Source organism: Rattus norvegicus, chromosome 18, assembly GCF_036323735.1.
Source record: "Rattus norvegicus strain BN/NHsdMcwi chromosome 18, GRCr8, whole genome shotgun sequence".
Classification (NCBI taxonomy): domain Eukaryota; kingdom Metazoa; phylum Chordata; class Mammalia; order Rodentia; family Muridae; genus Rattus; species Rattus norvegicus.
This window is the reverse complement of record NC_086036.1, coordinates 23,720,733-23,735,064: the sequence shown is the minus strand read 5'-3', so window position 1 is coordinate 23,735,064 and position 14,332 is coordinate 23,720,733. Positions and strand designations below refer to the sequence as shown.

The 14,332-nt window shown below is 40.3% G+C and overlaps 1 protein-coding gene across 8 annotated transcripts in view; it reads right to left on the bottom strand.

Annotated features, from left to right (window-relative positions):
* Positions 1-14,332, bottom strand: part of Wdr33 (WD repeat domain 33) — a 106,278-nt gene that overhangs the window by 77,921 nt on the left and 14,025 nt on the right. For all 8 annotated transcript variants that reach the window (XM_063277379.1, XM_063277380.1, XM_063277381.1 and 5 more), the window contains exon 2: positions 1,296-1,522. In XM_063277379.1, coding sequence (XP_063133449.1) covers positions 1,296-1,499 — 204 coding nt within the window. In that variant the 5' untranslated portion in view covers positions 1,500-1,522. The remainder of the gene's footprint in view (positions 1-1,295; positions 1,523-14,332) is intronic.

Below are 14,332 nucleotides of genomic sequence, written 5' to 3'. Positions count from 1 at the left end.
TGCCTGCCTCTGCCTCCTGAGTGCTGGGATTAAAGGCGTGTGCTACCATCTTCCGGTTCTGATCCCTAACACATCCTCACTCACGTACCCTAATAAGTACAATTAGGGGGTTGGAGGGTGGGGCACATGCTGGAGAGATAGCTCAGTGTTTAAAGGCACAGATTTCTCCTCCAGAAGACCTTAGCACCAGTTACTCAAAGCTTGTTAATTCCAGTTTCAGGGGATATACTATACATAGTAGACATACAGGCAAACAATAATAGATGTAAGATTTAAAAATAAGTAAGTTGAGGTGGGGAATAAGGATAGATTGACAACCATATTTCTGCCAAAACCATGAGTACAGAACAATTTCTTGTATTTGCTTTTGGCTTTTTTATTCTTTTCAAATTCTACCTTTATACTCTATTTTCCCAAATGAAATTGCCAAGAAACACCAAATCAACTAGTATAACATCACATGTCTTAATCTCAGTACTTGGGGGATGGAGGAAAAGATTCAGAAATTCAAAGCCAGCCTGTGCTACATAAGATCCTGTCTTTAAAAAAAAACAAAAACAAAAACAAAAACAAAAAAAACTAGTTTAAATGTGTCCTTATATCTAACATTTGTTACTATGTACCTGTAATGTACTAATTAGGTCAATGTGCAAACGGGGCTTTAAGTACTAAGCTTAGAGGTAAAAGCAGACAAAACCAAATGAATGAAACAATAACATTTAACAGGTTAACATAAGAAACTCAAAAGTAGAGAAGCAGAGCTGAGACCCTTTCACTTCAATACACTCCAAGTGACTGTCCCAGGTAAGATGTGTCGATCTTCAAGCAAGTACAGAGCGCCTCCTCAAGACTACAATGTCTTTCTGAGAAATCAGAAATAGGACATGGCATGTGCTCCGGGCAAGTGCCTCAGAATACTGCCATATTGGTGGTCACTTATTATTTCACATATACTGAGTCATTTTCAGAAGACAATGAAGTCAACATCTGAAATGCTAATTCATCCCACTAATTCAAGAAATACAAGTAATACTTGTTACTCTTTATTTAGTTTATTTTTTAAAGCACTTTGGCCGGGGCTGGAGAGATGGCTCAGCGGTTAAGAGCACTGACTGCTCTTCCAGAGGCCCTGAGTTCAATTCCCAGCAACCACATGGTGGCTCACAACCATCTGTAATGGGATCCGATGCCCTCTTCTGGCGTGCAGGTGTGCAGATAGAGCATTCAAATACATAAAATAAATAATTTTTTTAAAAAAGCACTTTGGCCACCAGAAATACTTTTACTGTACTTACCTCCAAATACTTAATGACAGAGGGGTTGTAGTCTATGGTTTTCCGGTTCACGGCCTTTCTCATCCGCTTCCCGTCAAAGGTGAGCTGCTGCATTGCCTGCTGCTGTGCAAAGTCAGGCCGCTTATAGAACAACTGTCGGGGAGCCTGGTGCTGGAACCTCGGCATATGGAAAAATCGTGGAGGAGAGCCAATTTCTGTAGCCATGGTGATGTTTTCCTACTAAGTCACTAGAAGTGAAGACGAAGTATTTCAGTACACAAATCACATGACTTGACAACTATGGCTAAAAACAATTTTTTAACCTGCAAACATTTAACTTTTTCAAAACGTGTAAGTAGCTGTGCCTACAAGCATATTCTGAAGAGGCCATAAGAGGGCATCAGATTCCTGGAACTGGAGTTACAGACAGAGTGAGCTGCAATGTGCATGTTGAAGATTAAACCAGGATCATCTGGAGGAGCAGCCAGTACTTTTAACTGATCTTTTTGCCCTAATCTAAAACATTTTTAAGTAAATAGTTCCTGAAATATTTGTTTATTTGTTGGTTTTTGTTTTTTTGTTTTTTTTTTTTTGAGACAATGTTTATTTGTGTAGCCTGGCATTCTGGAACTAGCTAGGTAGATCCACCAGCCTCTGCCTCCAGAGTGCTGAGATTTAAGGCATGTGCCACCCAACTGTAAAATTTTTATTATTTATTTGCAGGGAGAGAGGGTATATGCCAAGTGTATGGAGGTCAGATGACAATTTGCAAGATGGGTTTCTCTTCTTTTATCATGTGGATCAAATTCAGATTGTTAGGCTAAGCAGCAGGACCCTTCACCCACTAGCCACCTTACAGGCCCAGTGAACATTTAATAGTTTTCGTCCTTGCAGTATTTCTAACATTCACTCTATTTTTTTTTTTTTTGGTTCTTTTTTTCGGAGCTGGGGACCGAACCCAGGGCCTTGCACTTCCTAGGTAAGCGCTCTACCACTGAGCTAAATCCCCAGCCCCCATTCACTCTATTTTTAAAATGAAGTATCAAGGTTGGAGATATAGCTCAGCAGCAGAAAGCTTACCTAGGAAGCATGTGTTCCTGAGTCTAAACCCCACCAAATAAATATAGGAACTAAAAATCAAAACATTACAGAATAAGTTTATTACAAAATAAATACTAATAAGCATGGATTGTAAATATCTGCACCAGTGGAAGAGAGTACAATGTATAATGGCTTAAGGCATTATTGAGATGTCTATTTTGTGTTTCTTCTAGGGAAGAAAAGGCAAGCATCAACTGAGTATTAACATTTTTCAAAATCTTACATGCCATCTTATGTTACATGAGACCTTGTATCAAAATAATAAAGGTGGAAGAGGTGATAAAGAAAAAATAGGAGCTGAATTAAGTTTTTATTTTTATTCATATGTGTACACATAAGTATATAGTTGCCAGGACCCTTAGCATTAAAGTTACACGTGACTGTGAGCTTCCCGACCTAGGTGCTAGGAACCACTGGTCCACTTGTTCCTATTATTGTTCTTACATTTGTTTATGTTAGTCTCGAGATTATTTTTAAGGGGTCCTAGAAAAAAATCCTTATGATCTTCTTCAGATAAAAATCATCTTGGAGGCTAGAGAGATGGCTCAGTGGTTAAGAGCATTCTTCCAGAGTTCCTGAGTTCAAACCCCAGCAACCACAAGGTGACCCAAAACCATCTGTAGTGATATCTGACACCCTCTTCTAGTGTGTCTGAAGACAGCTACAGTGTACTTAGGCTGTGCAGGGGTAAAAGCCGAAGACAAAGGAAGGGTGATAGTACTGAAATCTGGATACACAACACCAAAATAAATAGAGGAACAAAATACACATCTAATGTGTCAGTTCTTCTACTAAGCAGTAATCCCTTAGCTCCAGTCCAGTATGTTAGTTTGTATAAGATGAGAAACATTCTACCCTTATGAGTTGTGGATGAGTTATTGTGTATAAAAAGCACTTACGGCTGGTATGGAATCTGCTTATTCTGACATCTCATGAATGCAACTACATCTCGGGTTTAAATTAAAGTTTCACTCCAGATATCTAGGTCAAATTTTCTAAAGGCCTAAAGTTTTCTCTAAATTTGTTCTGAAGACAGTTTCATTATGTAACCAGTCTAGTTTCAAACTCAGAATCCTTCACTGTCTACCTTCCAAATGCTAAGTTGTGTGCCAAGGGCCCCTTAATGAGTGTCTTGGGATACTGGTTGCTCACAACTTTAATTCCAGTACTGGGGAGGTAGAGGCAGGTGAATTTCCAAGTTCAAGGCCAGCCTTATTCCACAGAGAGTTCTAGGACAACCAGGGCTACAGACAGAAATCATAGCGGTGAGGTGGGAATACGGGGTTTACAACAGCATATTTTGGGCTGGCAAGATGGCGCAGCAGTTAAAGGCACTTGCCTGACAACCCGAGTTTGATTCACAGGACTCACTGCTAGGAGGGCAGAACCAACCTCCCATTCCCAACTTCTTGAGGTCCTCTAATATCCATATCACATATGTATATGTATATATGTACATGTATATGTGTATACATACATATACATAGGCATGAATGCATTCATTCATAAACATACATACCCACACATACCACAAAATAAATTTAGCATTTTTAATTTACTAAAATAAAAAAAACAAAGAAACAAACTTTCTTAAGTTTGAGGATTGAGTCTAGGATCTCACATGTAATACCACTGAGCTAAATCCCCAACCCCACAAAAGTTCTATTTTTTTATAGCCATAAATTTTCTAATGTTCATGGAATAAAATTAGTTTCAACAAAAAATATACAAATTATAACATGTATTATGCTGAAAATGTGTTAAAATAGCCAAACACAAAGACCACATGACTCTATATGAAAAATCTAGAATGTGCTACACAGAGAAAGTCTCTCAACTACAGGTTACAGGGGTCCTGGAATGAAATGTAACTACTTCATAAAACAGTCTTTCTTTCCAAGATAATGAAGAAAATTTAGAACAAGGAAAAAGAGGCAGCTATGCCACACTGAACAAGCTAAATAAGCCGAATGGTACATTTTAAAATGGCATAACAGCTAGGCATTGATGGCATATAGCTTTAATGCCAACGCTCTAGAGGCAGACATAGGAGAAGCTCTATGAGTTCCAGGCTAGCCAAAGCTACATACAGAAATTCTATCTCAGAATAAAATAAATGGTTTAAAGGGTGGCCTTAATGATATGTGAAGATATATCAACTAAAAGTGGAAATTTTAATAGACTAAAAAACCATTCAAACAGATATGAAACAGAATAATAGAAAGCTGGGGACTGCTGAAGCTAGGCAGAGGGCTGGATAGTGATAATCCTGAGATCTGCATGACAAACACCAGTTCTACCATTTTGAGCCAAATCTGAAGCAAGCTTTATTAAAGACTGACCAAGATGGACTTTGGTCAGGACTACTTCCTGGAACTTCTATCTGAGTGGCCTAGAGGCATATTTTGTAGGGGTTTATAAAGACAAACCTGTAAGTAACCTATTTTCCCCATGAGGCATTTTGTTATTTTCCAAGAACTACAACTCCCAGCATTCTGGCGAGTTACCTGGGCCTTGGGAGAGTGGGGCTTACAGTTTAATTTTGAGTATTACAATAGAAAGCACTAAGACCCAAATCGAGTGTTGATGGCATGAATGACTAAGGTTCAACAAAAACAAGCAAGTTATTGAATAAAATTTGTTCTGCAAGGGCAGGTAGATAGAGCGCTTGTTCCATCTCCAGCACCACATAAAAGCAGGCTGATGGCAAATACCTGTAATTTGACAAAGGAAGAAATCTCCCAGTAAGACCACCCTGGCTACTATGCACATGAAAAGCCAACCTGGAATATGCAGGATGAAAGAGAGGGAGAAGGAGGGGAGGGAAGAAGAGGAAACACAGAGTTCCAGGACAGACCCTCTGTCTCAGTGATACCTGTCTCAGAAAAATACATAAAATCAAATCAAATATGTGTTCTGAAGCTGAGGAGTGGCAGCAGAAGCCTTCACACTCCAGCACTATGGAGGCACAGGCAGGCAGACCTGAGTCTGAAGGCAGCCTGGTCTACAGAGTGAGTTCCAGGACAGCCAGGGCTACACAGCGAAACTATCTCAGATAAACTAAAACAAACAAACAAACAAACAAACAAAAAAGGTGTTCTGAGAAAGGTCTTTGGTTTTCTCGACAAAGTCCAAAGTACTACTCAAGTTCAAAAAAAATCAAAATTTTGGAATGTTTAAAAAGGAGGAAAAAAAGCAGAGTGGTGGCAGTGACTGCCTAAAGTCACAGCACTGGGGAAGCAGGCGCAGGCAAGATCTCGGAGTTGAAGGGCAGCTGGTGTAACAGTGATTTTCAGGACAGTCAGAGCTACACAGAGAAACCCTGTCATGAAAAACCAAAAACAGGGCTGGAGAGATGGCTCAGCGGTTAAGAGCACCGACTGCTCTTCCAGAGGTCCTGAGTTCAAATCCCAGGAACCACATAGTGGCTCACAACCATCTGTAATGAGATCTGATGCCCTCTTCCGATGTGTCTAAAGACAGCTACACTGTACTTGTATATAATAAATAAATCTAAAAAAAAAAAAAAAGAAAAGAAAAACCAAACATGCACACAAAAAGGAGGGAGGGAGGAAGGGAGGGAAGGAGGGAGGGAGGGGAAAAAAGCACAACTATATTTCAAATCAAAATTCAGTACTATGTAAGAAATATTAAATATTCGCTTCTGTCAAATGCTGTCGTTTGTTAACTACAAGCAATGCAAACCTCCCACACACACCTTGTAAAACCTTTATGTGAAAGTTCTGCTACCCTCCAACTAGGTAAACTTTTGTTTACACAAAGATCTTGCTGTGGTCTCACAACTCCGTTTATTTGACCTCCTTTGCTCTGATTCTTTTAAACTAGACAAGTGAAACAGCTCTAGGCTGGGTCCAGCAATAGGGAGCCCCCTGCTTTAACTGACACCCAGATAAGCTCCTGCTGCAATGCATTTGCACTTTCAGTTTTCTAAAGAGCGCATTCTTCTGATCAGAAGGAAAGTTTGCCTCGTGGAGTGAGACACTTTAATTGGAGTGCTGTTCTCCTCCGTGACACCTATCTATCTATCTACCTTCTGAAGCCCAGAGTGACTGACACCTATCTATCTATCTTCTGAAGCCCAGAGTGACACCTATCTATCTTCTGAAGCCCAGAAAGCTCAGTGGTTAAAGACGTTTGCCACCATGCCTGATTTCCCAGGACCCACATGGTATAAAAGCAAGAATCAACTCTCACAAGTTATCCTCTGATCTCCACCCTCCACAAAACAGCAGGACATGAGCCCGTCCATATTACATCATCAATGAAAAAGATTGAAAAGCCTAACACTAAATAAGACAAAACAAACCTCCTCACCACACAACACCATGAACATGCTTCACATATGCCTTACAAACCCAGACACAAGCACACTTCCCAAATGCCTTCTTCTTCGTCTTCAAGTCAGGCAATCCATAAAATTACTTCAGAGTGGGGAGGGGTGAGAGAGAATGAGATGATTTAGCCAGAACAATAATCTGGCTTTAATTCCTAGCATCACAAAATAAAAATAGCTAGACATAGTAGTGTATTCATGTTATCTCAGCACTTGGAAGGTGGAGGCAGGAAGACAATCCTTCTGCAATGTAAAGTATTTGAGGATAGCCTAGGCTACATGAGACTTTTCTCCAAATGAGGGAGGGATAGAGGGGAGGAAGGAAAATTCTTTTAGCCAAGCTTTCAACAATGCTTGCTTTGTTGGTGTTCTGGGTTAAACTGTGCCCACCTCACTTTATTTATCAAAGCCCTAAATCCCAGTATCTCAGAACATAATGACATATTGCTTTAAGGTTCTAATCTAGATTAGGACTCAGACAATAAAAAGGACAGCCATAGATCACAGCAAGTCAAAGAGAAAAGTATCACCAAGAACGGAACCTTCTCTCATCTTAGCTTTCTGAGTTGCAGCACTGAGAACTGTGAGGAAACAAATTTCCATTATTTAAACCTACAATACTACAATACTTGGCTGCAGCTCCTCCAGTCAATTACAGAGCAGCAGAGTTAGAGCAAAGGCCTGCTGGACCTCCTGACTCTCCTTCAACAGGAGGTGCCAAAGATGTCAACTGTCTCTAGGAGCAGAAAACCTGACACATAAATGTGAAAAATCATTAACCCACATAGAACACTAAGTCCTTAAAGTTATCCTTCAAGCTTCACAATGGAACTAAAATTATTAACCAAATGCAAAGAAATAGCAGCTTTAACCTTTTGAAAAATTAATAACATGTTTTGTACTTGCTGTAGTAGTCACTTCAGATACAATAAGAGAATGACAAAATTCAACTAAAATTTAGACTTCCCTCAAACATAGTTATCCCATAAGTGAGCTGGGGGGTCAGGGGAGGGGGAAGGTAGGTAAGAATAGGAACAGAAGTCAGGAGGAGACAAATTATAGTATATATGAATATCCTTAGTAAATTATATGTATAATAATTAAACATCCAAATTGTTAAGGATAAAAATCTATCTAAACAACTAAATTCAGTTCATCTTTCCCCTAAAAATAAATCAGTAATGTCAAGCAAGGAGCGCAATTCAGTCAAGAGTTTGCTTTATAGTACATACATCAGGTAAAATCACATCATTCTGACTCACTAAATACAACATTCACATTCACAGAATAGCAGTTTCCAGGCTCCATGAAACTATTTTTATATAACAAACATAACCTGACTACATAAAATTCCAGAAGTGAGCCTGAGGTGAGGGCACACCTTTAAACCCAGAATTCATAAGGCAGAGAAAGGTGGACCTCTGAGTTCGAGACCACAGATCAAGTTCTTGGACAGCCAGGGCGCACAGAGAAACCCTGTCTTGAGGGGGTAAAAGTCCTGTAAGCAGAAGGGCCTGAGCTTGAATCCCCAGAAACCATGCAAAAGGTACTCACAGAGGCACACTTCTAGAACTGACGCACAGGCAGGTGAAGTTCTAGAGCTCACTGGCCAGCCGGCTTAGAAAAATGAGTGAAATCTAGGTTCCGTGAGAAACTTTTTGTCTCAAAAAATTGAGTTGTAAAGTTGGGTATGATAGCGTGCACCTTTAATTCCAGCTCTCAGAAAGCGGAGGCAGGCAGCTCTCTATGAGTTTGTAGCCTACATCCAGGCTAAAAAGAACAGAGAGCAAGCAAGAAAGAAAGAGAGCTAAAGTCAACTTCTGGTCTCCATTCACATGCACCATGTGCACATACACACATGAATGTACCCCCCAACATACATATAAGTGATGTTTCCCTCAAGAACGTAACCCAAAAATACCTAAACACACATATCAAACTTCAACATCAGGAAGTAGAGGAGAAGCAGAAAACATCTCATGGTTGTTTACAATAAGCTCTCAGCTTTTTCGCAGATTCCAATGAGGAAAAACCATACACAATAAAAACATGTCAGGTATAGTGGCACAGGTTTTAATGCCAGAAGTGGTAGGCAGGTCTCTGACTTCAACGCCAGCCTGGTCTACAGAGTAAGTCCAGGAAGGCTATACAGAGAAACCCTGCCTCAAAAAAGTAAAAAACTAAAAAAAAGAATGTGTTAGCAAATAAGGTTTTATACTATTAAAGGTGCAGCTAAAAAATAATTTGGGGCTTGGAAGATTATTAAGCAAGTAAATGCTTGCCATTCAAGTATCAGGTCCAGAGTCTGGACCCCCAGTACCCATGTAAATGCTAAGAGAGCACAGTAAAACTTCCCCTGTAATCACAATGCATGGAAGGTAGAAATGGGGTCCCCAAAGTAAACTGGCCACTTAGACTAGATGAATTAGCATGCTCTGGGCTAAGTGAGCATGCTGCCTTGATTATATAGAGAGAAATAAACCAAGTAATACAATGTCAATTTCTGTCCTCTACCCACATGTGCACACAAGATGCATGAATAACACGTTTCCACACACTAGATGCTCATATACATGCAAAAAGTCCTTCAAAAACAACAACAAAACAAATTTAAAATGTTTTTATATTTAGAGATTGTGGGGGGGGTGTATATACTAGAGCACTTACCTGCCTACTTTTGGGGGAGGGGGGTGTTTACAGATAGATGGCTTGGCTTAGCAATAAAAGTGGTCAGTGCTCTTTCAGAAGACCCAGGTTCTACTCCTAGAGCCTATATAACAGTTCATAACCACCCATAACTCATAACTCCAGTTTCAGGATATCCAATACAGTCTGACCCCATGAGAATACTAATACATGGAGGAATATTATACATATAAAATACATGTGCATACACATACATACATGTATTCATGTATATAAATATAGACAGAGGGACACATAGATGTTCTTGAAAACAAAAACCAGCTCAGTAGTGTTGACACACACCTTTAATCCCAGCACTTGAGAGGCAGAGGCAGGTGGGTCTCTGTAAATCCAGTCCAGCCTGATTTACGTAGTGAGACAGTCTTTGAGGGGATGGAGGGTGGAATCTCCTGATCTGTTCATGATTCCTATTTGGTTTCATTCTTTTTTTGGGGGGGGGGGGTTCATTTTTTCGGAGCTGGGGACCGAACCCAGGGCCTTGCGCTTCCTAGGCAAGCGCTCTACCACTGAGCTAAATCCCCAACCCCTTGGTTTCATTCTTAAAACTTTTTTACTTTTTTTTTTTTTGATTGTATTGTTTTGTTTAAATACAGGGTCTCAACATGAAAACTAGCTGGCCTTGAACTCAGGGTAACCTCCAAATTCTGGGACCTTCCAAATTCTGACAAACTTTACACAAAACTAGCACACAACTAAGAACAACAAACGTGCCTAAAGTGTGGAGGAGCACAAACCTATAGTCCCATTACTTGGGAGATAGAAGCAGGGGGATCAGTAGTTTGGCTACCTATCAAGTTTGAGACCAGCCTCAGCTACATGAGACAGAGAGAAAGAAAAGGAACAGGAGAGAGGGAGGGGGAGGGGGAGACCAAACATTCACTGTCACTCCAGCAGAGGGCTCAAGTATAACAGAAACTATTACCAGAAGCAAAGTGAGCTGCTCCACACAGGTAAGGAACGTGCATTCAAGACTAGCACCCAGGGGTTGGGGATTTAGCTCAGTGGTAGAGTGCTTGCCTAGGAAGTGCAAGGCCCTGGGTTCGGTCCCCAGCTCCGGAAAAAAAAGAACAAAAAAAAAAAAAAAAAGACTAGCACCCAGGTTCCTCCTCTAGTCTCAGTAAACTAACCTTGGATTGCACATTTGAATATACTGGTATTCTGTGATGTACTAGTACAAAAGGGAACTTTTTTTAGGAAATAAATATTTGAAATAGTTTCCCCTAACCTTCAAAATACGCTGTCCTTAGATTGTTTTTAGCAGAGGACTGGGGGAGTGATCGGTTGTGGCAGCAGCGGTTTTAAATTACCCATCTATCTAGGTTCTGAGTTGGCTGATCAAACCTGAGACACCACCCCAAAGGACACATAAACCCTAATCTGCCATGAAACTGAAAATGTCCACGCCAATGGTTAACTGGGCCAGTAATGAAATGATCAGCATGCTTGTTCTCCTTGTCTTGTTCTCACACTAATAAGTAGGAGCCCTACCCTGCATATGGCATATGCTTTAACCCCCACTTAGGAGGACAAGGCAGGCCATACTAGGAGTGCAAGGCCATCCCAGTCTACACAATGAGATCCTGAATTAAAAAGGATAAATCAGTAATGTATACATTCTGAGGTACAAAGGACAAATAATGAAGCCAGTAAACATATAGAGTCCCCCTCTCCCTACCCACAATGTTCTTATGACTTGTTCTTTTGCTGTTTGGCCAGTAGGTTTACTGCCTTCTTTAAAATGAAAAAAAAAAAAAATCTTCATAAAACAACGGGTTTAGGGCTGGAGATATGGCTCAGTGGTTAAGAGCACTGACTGCTCTTCCAGAGATCCTGAGTTCAAATCCCAGCAACCACATGGTGGCTCACAACCATCTGTAATGGAATCCTCTCCTTGTGTGTTGAAGACAGTGACAGTGTACTCATAAAATAAATAAACAATAAAAAAGTATGTTTAAAAAAAAAAAAAACGGGTTTAGTGCTCAGTACCTGTCCCTGAGCTCTGAGGAAGCTTACCTTTGCCTGAGCTACCCAAGCTTTCTTCTAGGAAGGGATGTCATGGAAAAATTCTACACCTTCTTTCTAACTACTCATTTTGTTTTGTTTTTGTTTTTCTTCTCATAGACTGAATTTTGCATAGACCATCATGAGCTTTCTTCCCTACCCTCCTTTGTCTAATAATCTTTACAACTGGAGTTATTGGTTGCTTAGGTACTGAGAAAATTGTTTCTTCTAAGTGCCTTCATTTTCTCCCATCAGGTAATCCATATATGATTTGCAATATAACAACCTATAAAGTACTCCTTGCTTTCAAATTATTTTAAATAAAAAAATCAATTATTTAAGGGACAGAAAAAGCTTCCATTCACAGCTGTTGTGGGTTGTCCTGATGCTGCTGTATACTGATGTTAGTTCTGCCTCAAAAGGGTATGCCCCAGATACTTGGGTGATCTCAAGTGCACATTCTCCACATTTTAACTATTCAGTAAAGGCTAGAGAGTGATTGGGCAGTGGAAGAAATAGGTGGAACTAGAGGTCTGAGAGTGGGAGCGGGGAGTGAAGAGAGGAGAACGAGAGGGAAAGGAGAGGACAGAAGATGGGAGGAAGCTGCAGTGGACCTGAACCCTGGGGCCAGAAGAAACGGAAAGTAGCAAGGAGTCTTATAGCTAGGAAATAAGTGTAGTGTTAGATCTGCCCAATCCAGCCATACAGCTTATAACAACTGGACTGTATTTTTTTTTAATATGGGCAAATTGGGGTTGGAAAGTACAGCAACATAGCTCCCCTAGAAGGTCACCAGAACCTCAATGCCAGTTTAGCTTCAGCAATGTATGCACCCCAACAGCAGCCAAAGGCACTGGGCTGACCACCAATGCTTTCCATGTTGTATTTATCTTCAGTAACCTTCACTTGGCTTTCACAGACCTTAACAGGCTAACTCTATCGAGAGGCCTGTGGGCCAGCAGCAAGCTAGTACAATGAGCACAATTTGCTGGGTTAACTCCCATATTTTGGTTCATGGCATCAACAGTACTGCTAGTTATACAAACTTCATGCTGCATTTCCAAGGACAGCAGTCAGGTTTGCTGTCTTATCTTCTAAATTTCACTTGGCATCTCTTAAAGTAGACCTTATTCTTGACAACTTGAACATGTGCTATGCTCAGAACAGACATCCTTATAGAATCCTTATAGATGGCTTGGCATCAAGCTTGCAGGCCCAGAATGACACGGTATTCTCTGCATTAGCTGTGGTAGTAGAAATGTGGTGCTGTTTACAGAATACATGTATCTTCTGGGTTTTTTGTTTTTAAAGACAGGATCTCACTGTGAGGCCCAGTCTCCAGCCCAGCCACTCTAATACCAGCCTGCATCAGCCTCCTACGCTAGGGTTAAAGGTATATACACCAGGCCCAGCTTAGCTTTTTGTATGTTCCTTTTTTAAAAAACTTTATATTTTATAAATTTACATAGATTCTATTATAGATAGTTATAAATCACAATGCAGTTGTTGGGAATTGAACTCAGGACCTCTAGAAGAGCAGCCAGTGCTCTTAACTACTGAGCCATCTCTCCAGCCCCCTGGTTTCTTTTTCAAGACAGGGTTTTCAAGACAGGCAGATCTGGCTGTCCTGGACTTGCCCTGCAGACCAAGCTAGCCTCAGAGTTACACAGATGTGTCTGCTTCTGCCTTCCCAGTGCTGGGAAGGACCCATTGATAAGGCTTCTAAGGCTCCTCCTTATCTTTTTACAGTTCATATATACATTATCATCACGTGGTTATGCCACCTATGACCTAGTGAAGGGCATTCTGGTTGCTTCCCAGTTTGGGCAATATAACTGCTATAAACATTAATGTACAGATTTCCCTGAGAAATTATTTTCAACTTTTGTATAAATCAAGAAGTACAATTGCCCTTTAATCCCAGTACCTGGAAGGCAGAGGTAGGTAGATCTCTGAATATGAGGCCAGCCTGGTCTACAGAGTGAGTTCCAGGACAGCCAGGGATACACAGAGAAACCCTGTCTGGAAAACACTTGTTTTTTCAACAGCACAACTGGCTTTTCGAAAGTACAACTGGTATATGTAAAAGGATGCTTAGTTTTGTAAGAAACATTTATATTGTATCTAAAGTGTCTACATCATTTTGCATTCCCACCAGAAATGAATGACAGCTCCTGTTGTACTATGCTAAGTATGTAGCTTTTGGTGTGAGGGTGTTGTTGGTGGTTTTGAGGCAAAGTCTCCCTATTCACTCTGGCTGGGCTGGTAAATATGTGTATCCCAGGCTAATCTCAAATTGGTAGCAAATCTTCTGCCTTAGCCTCCAGATTTTAAGGGTACACAAGCACAATGCCTAGTTCAGCTTCTTTCTACAGGCTTATTTGACATCTATAGCATAATGTTTCTACTCAGACCTTTTTGTCTACTTTTTAAAATCGAATTACTTTTTAAAAATTATGTTTTGTGAGTTCTTTCATGTTTTAGATATCCTTAAATGAGTTGGATGTTTGTTTAGTTGGTTGGTTTGATTTTTTGAGACAGAGTCTCTCTATATAGCCCTGGATGGCCTAGAACACTCTATGTAGAATAGGCTGGCCTTAAACTCCGAAATCTATTCGCCTCTGCCTCCTGAGTGCTGGGATTAAAGGTGAGCACCATCTTGTGAGATATCTTTTCCAAGTATTTTCTCATGATCTATAAATTTTATCTACTTGTTTATTTATATTTACTTTTGAAGTACTGGAAATCAAACTCAGGTCCTTGCAAACAACATCCCTAATAGAGAAGCATCCCTCATACTGAGCTCCAAATTATTTTGAATATTACACATACATAAATTTTTTAAAAACTTGTTTCAGAGTGTTGGAGATAGCTCAGTGGATGAGAACATGTATTG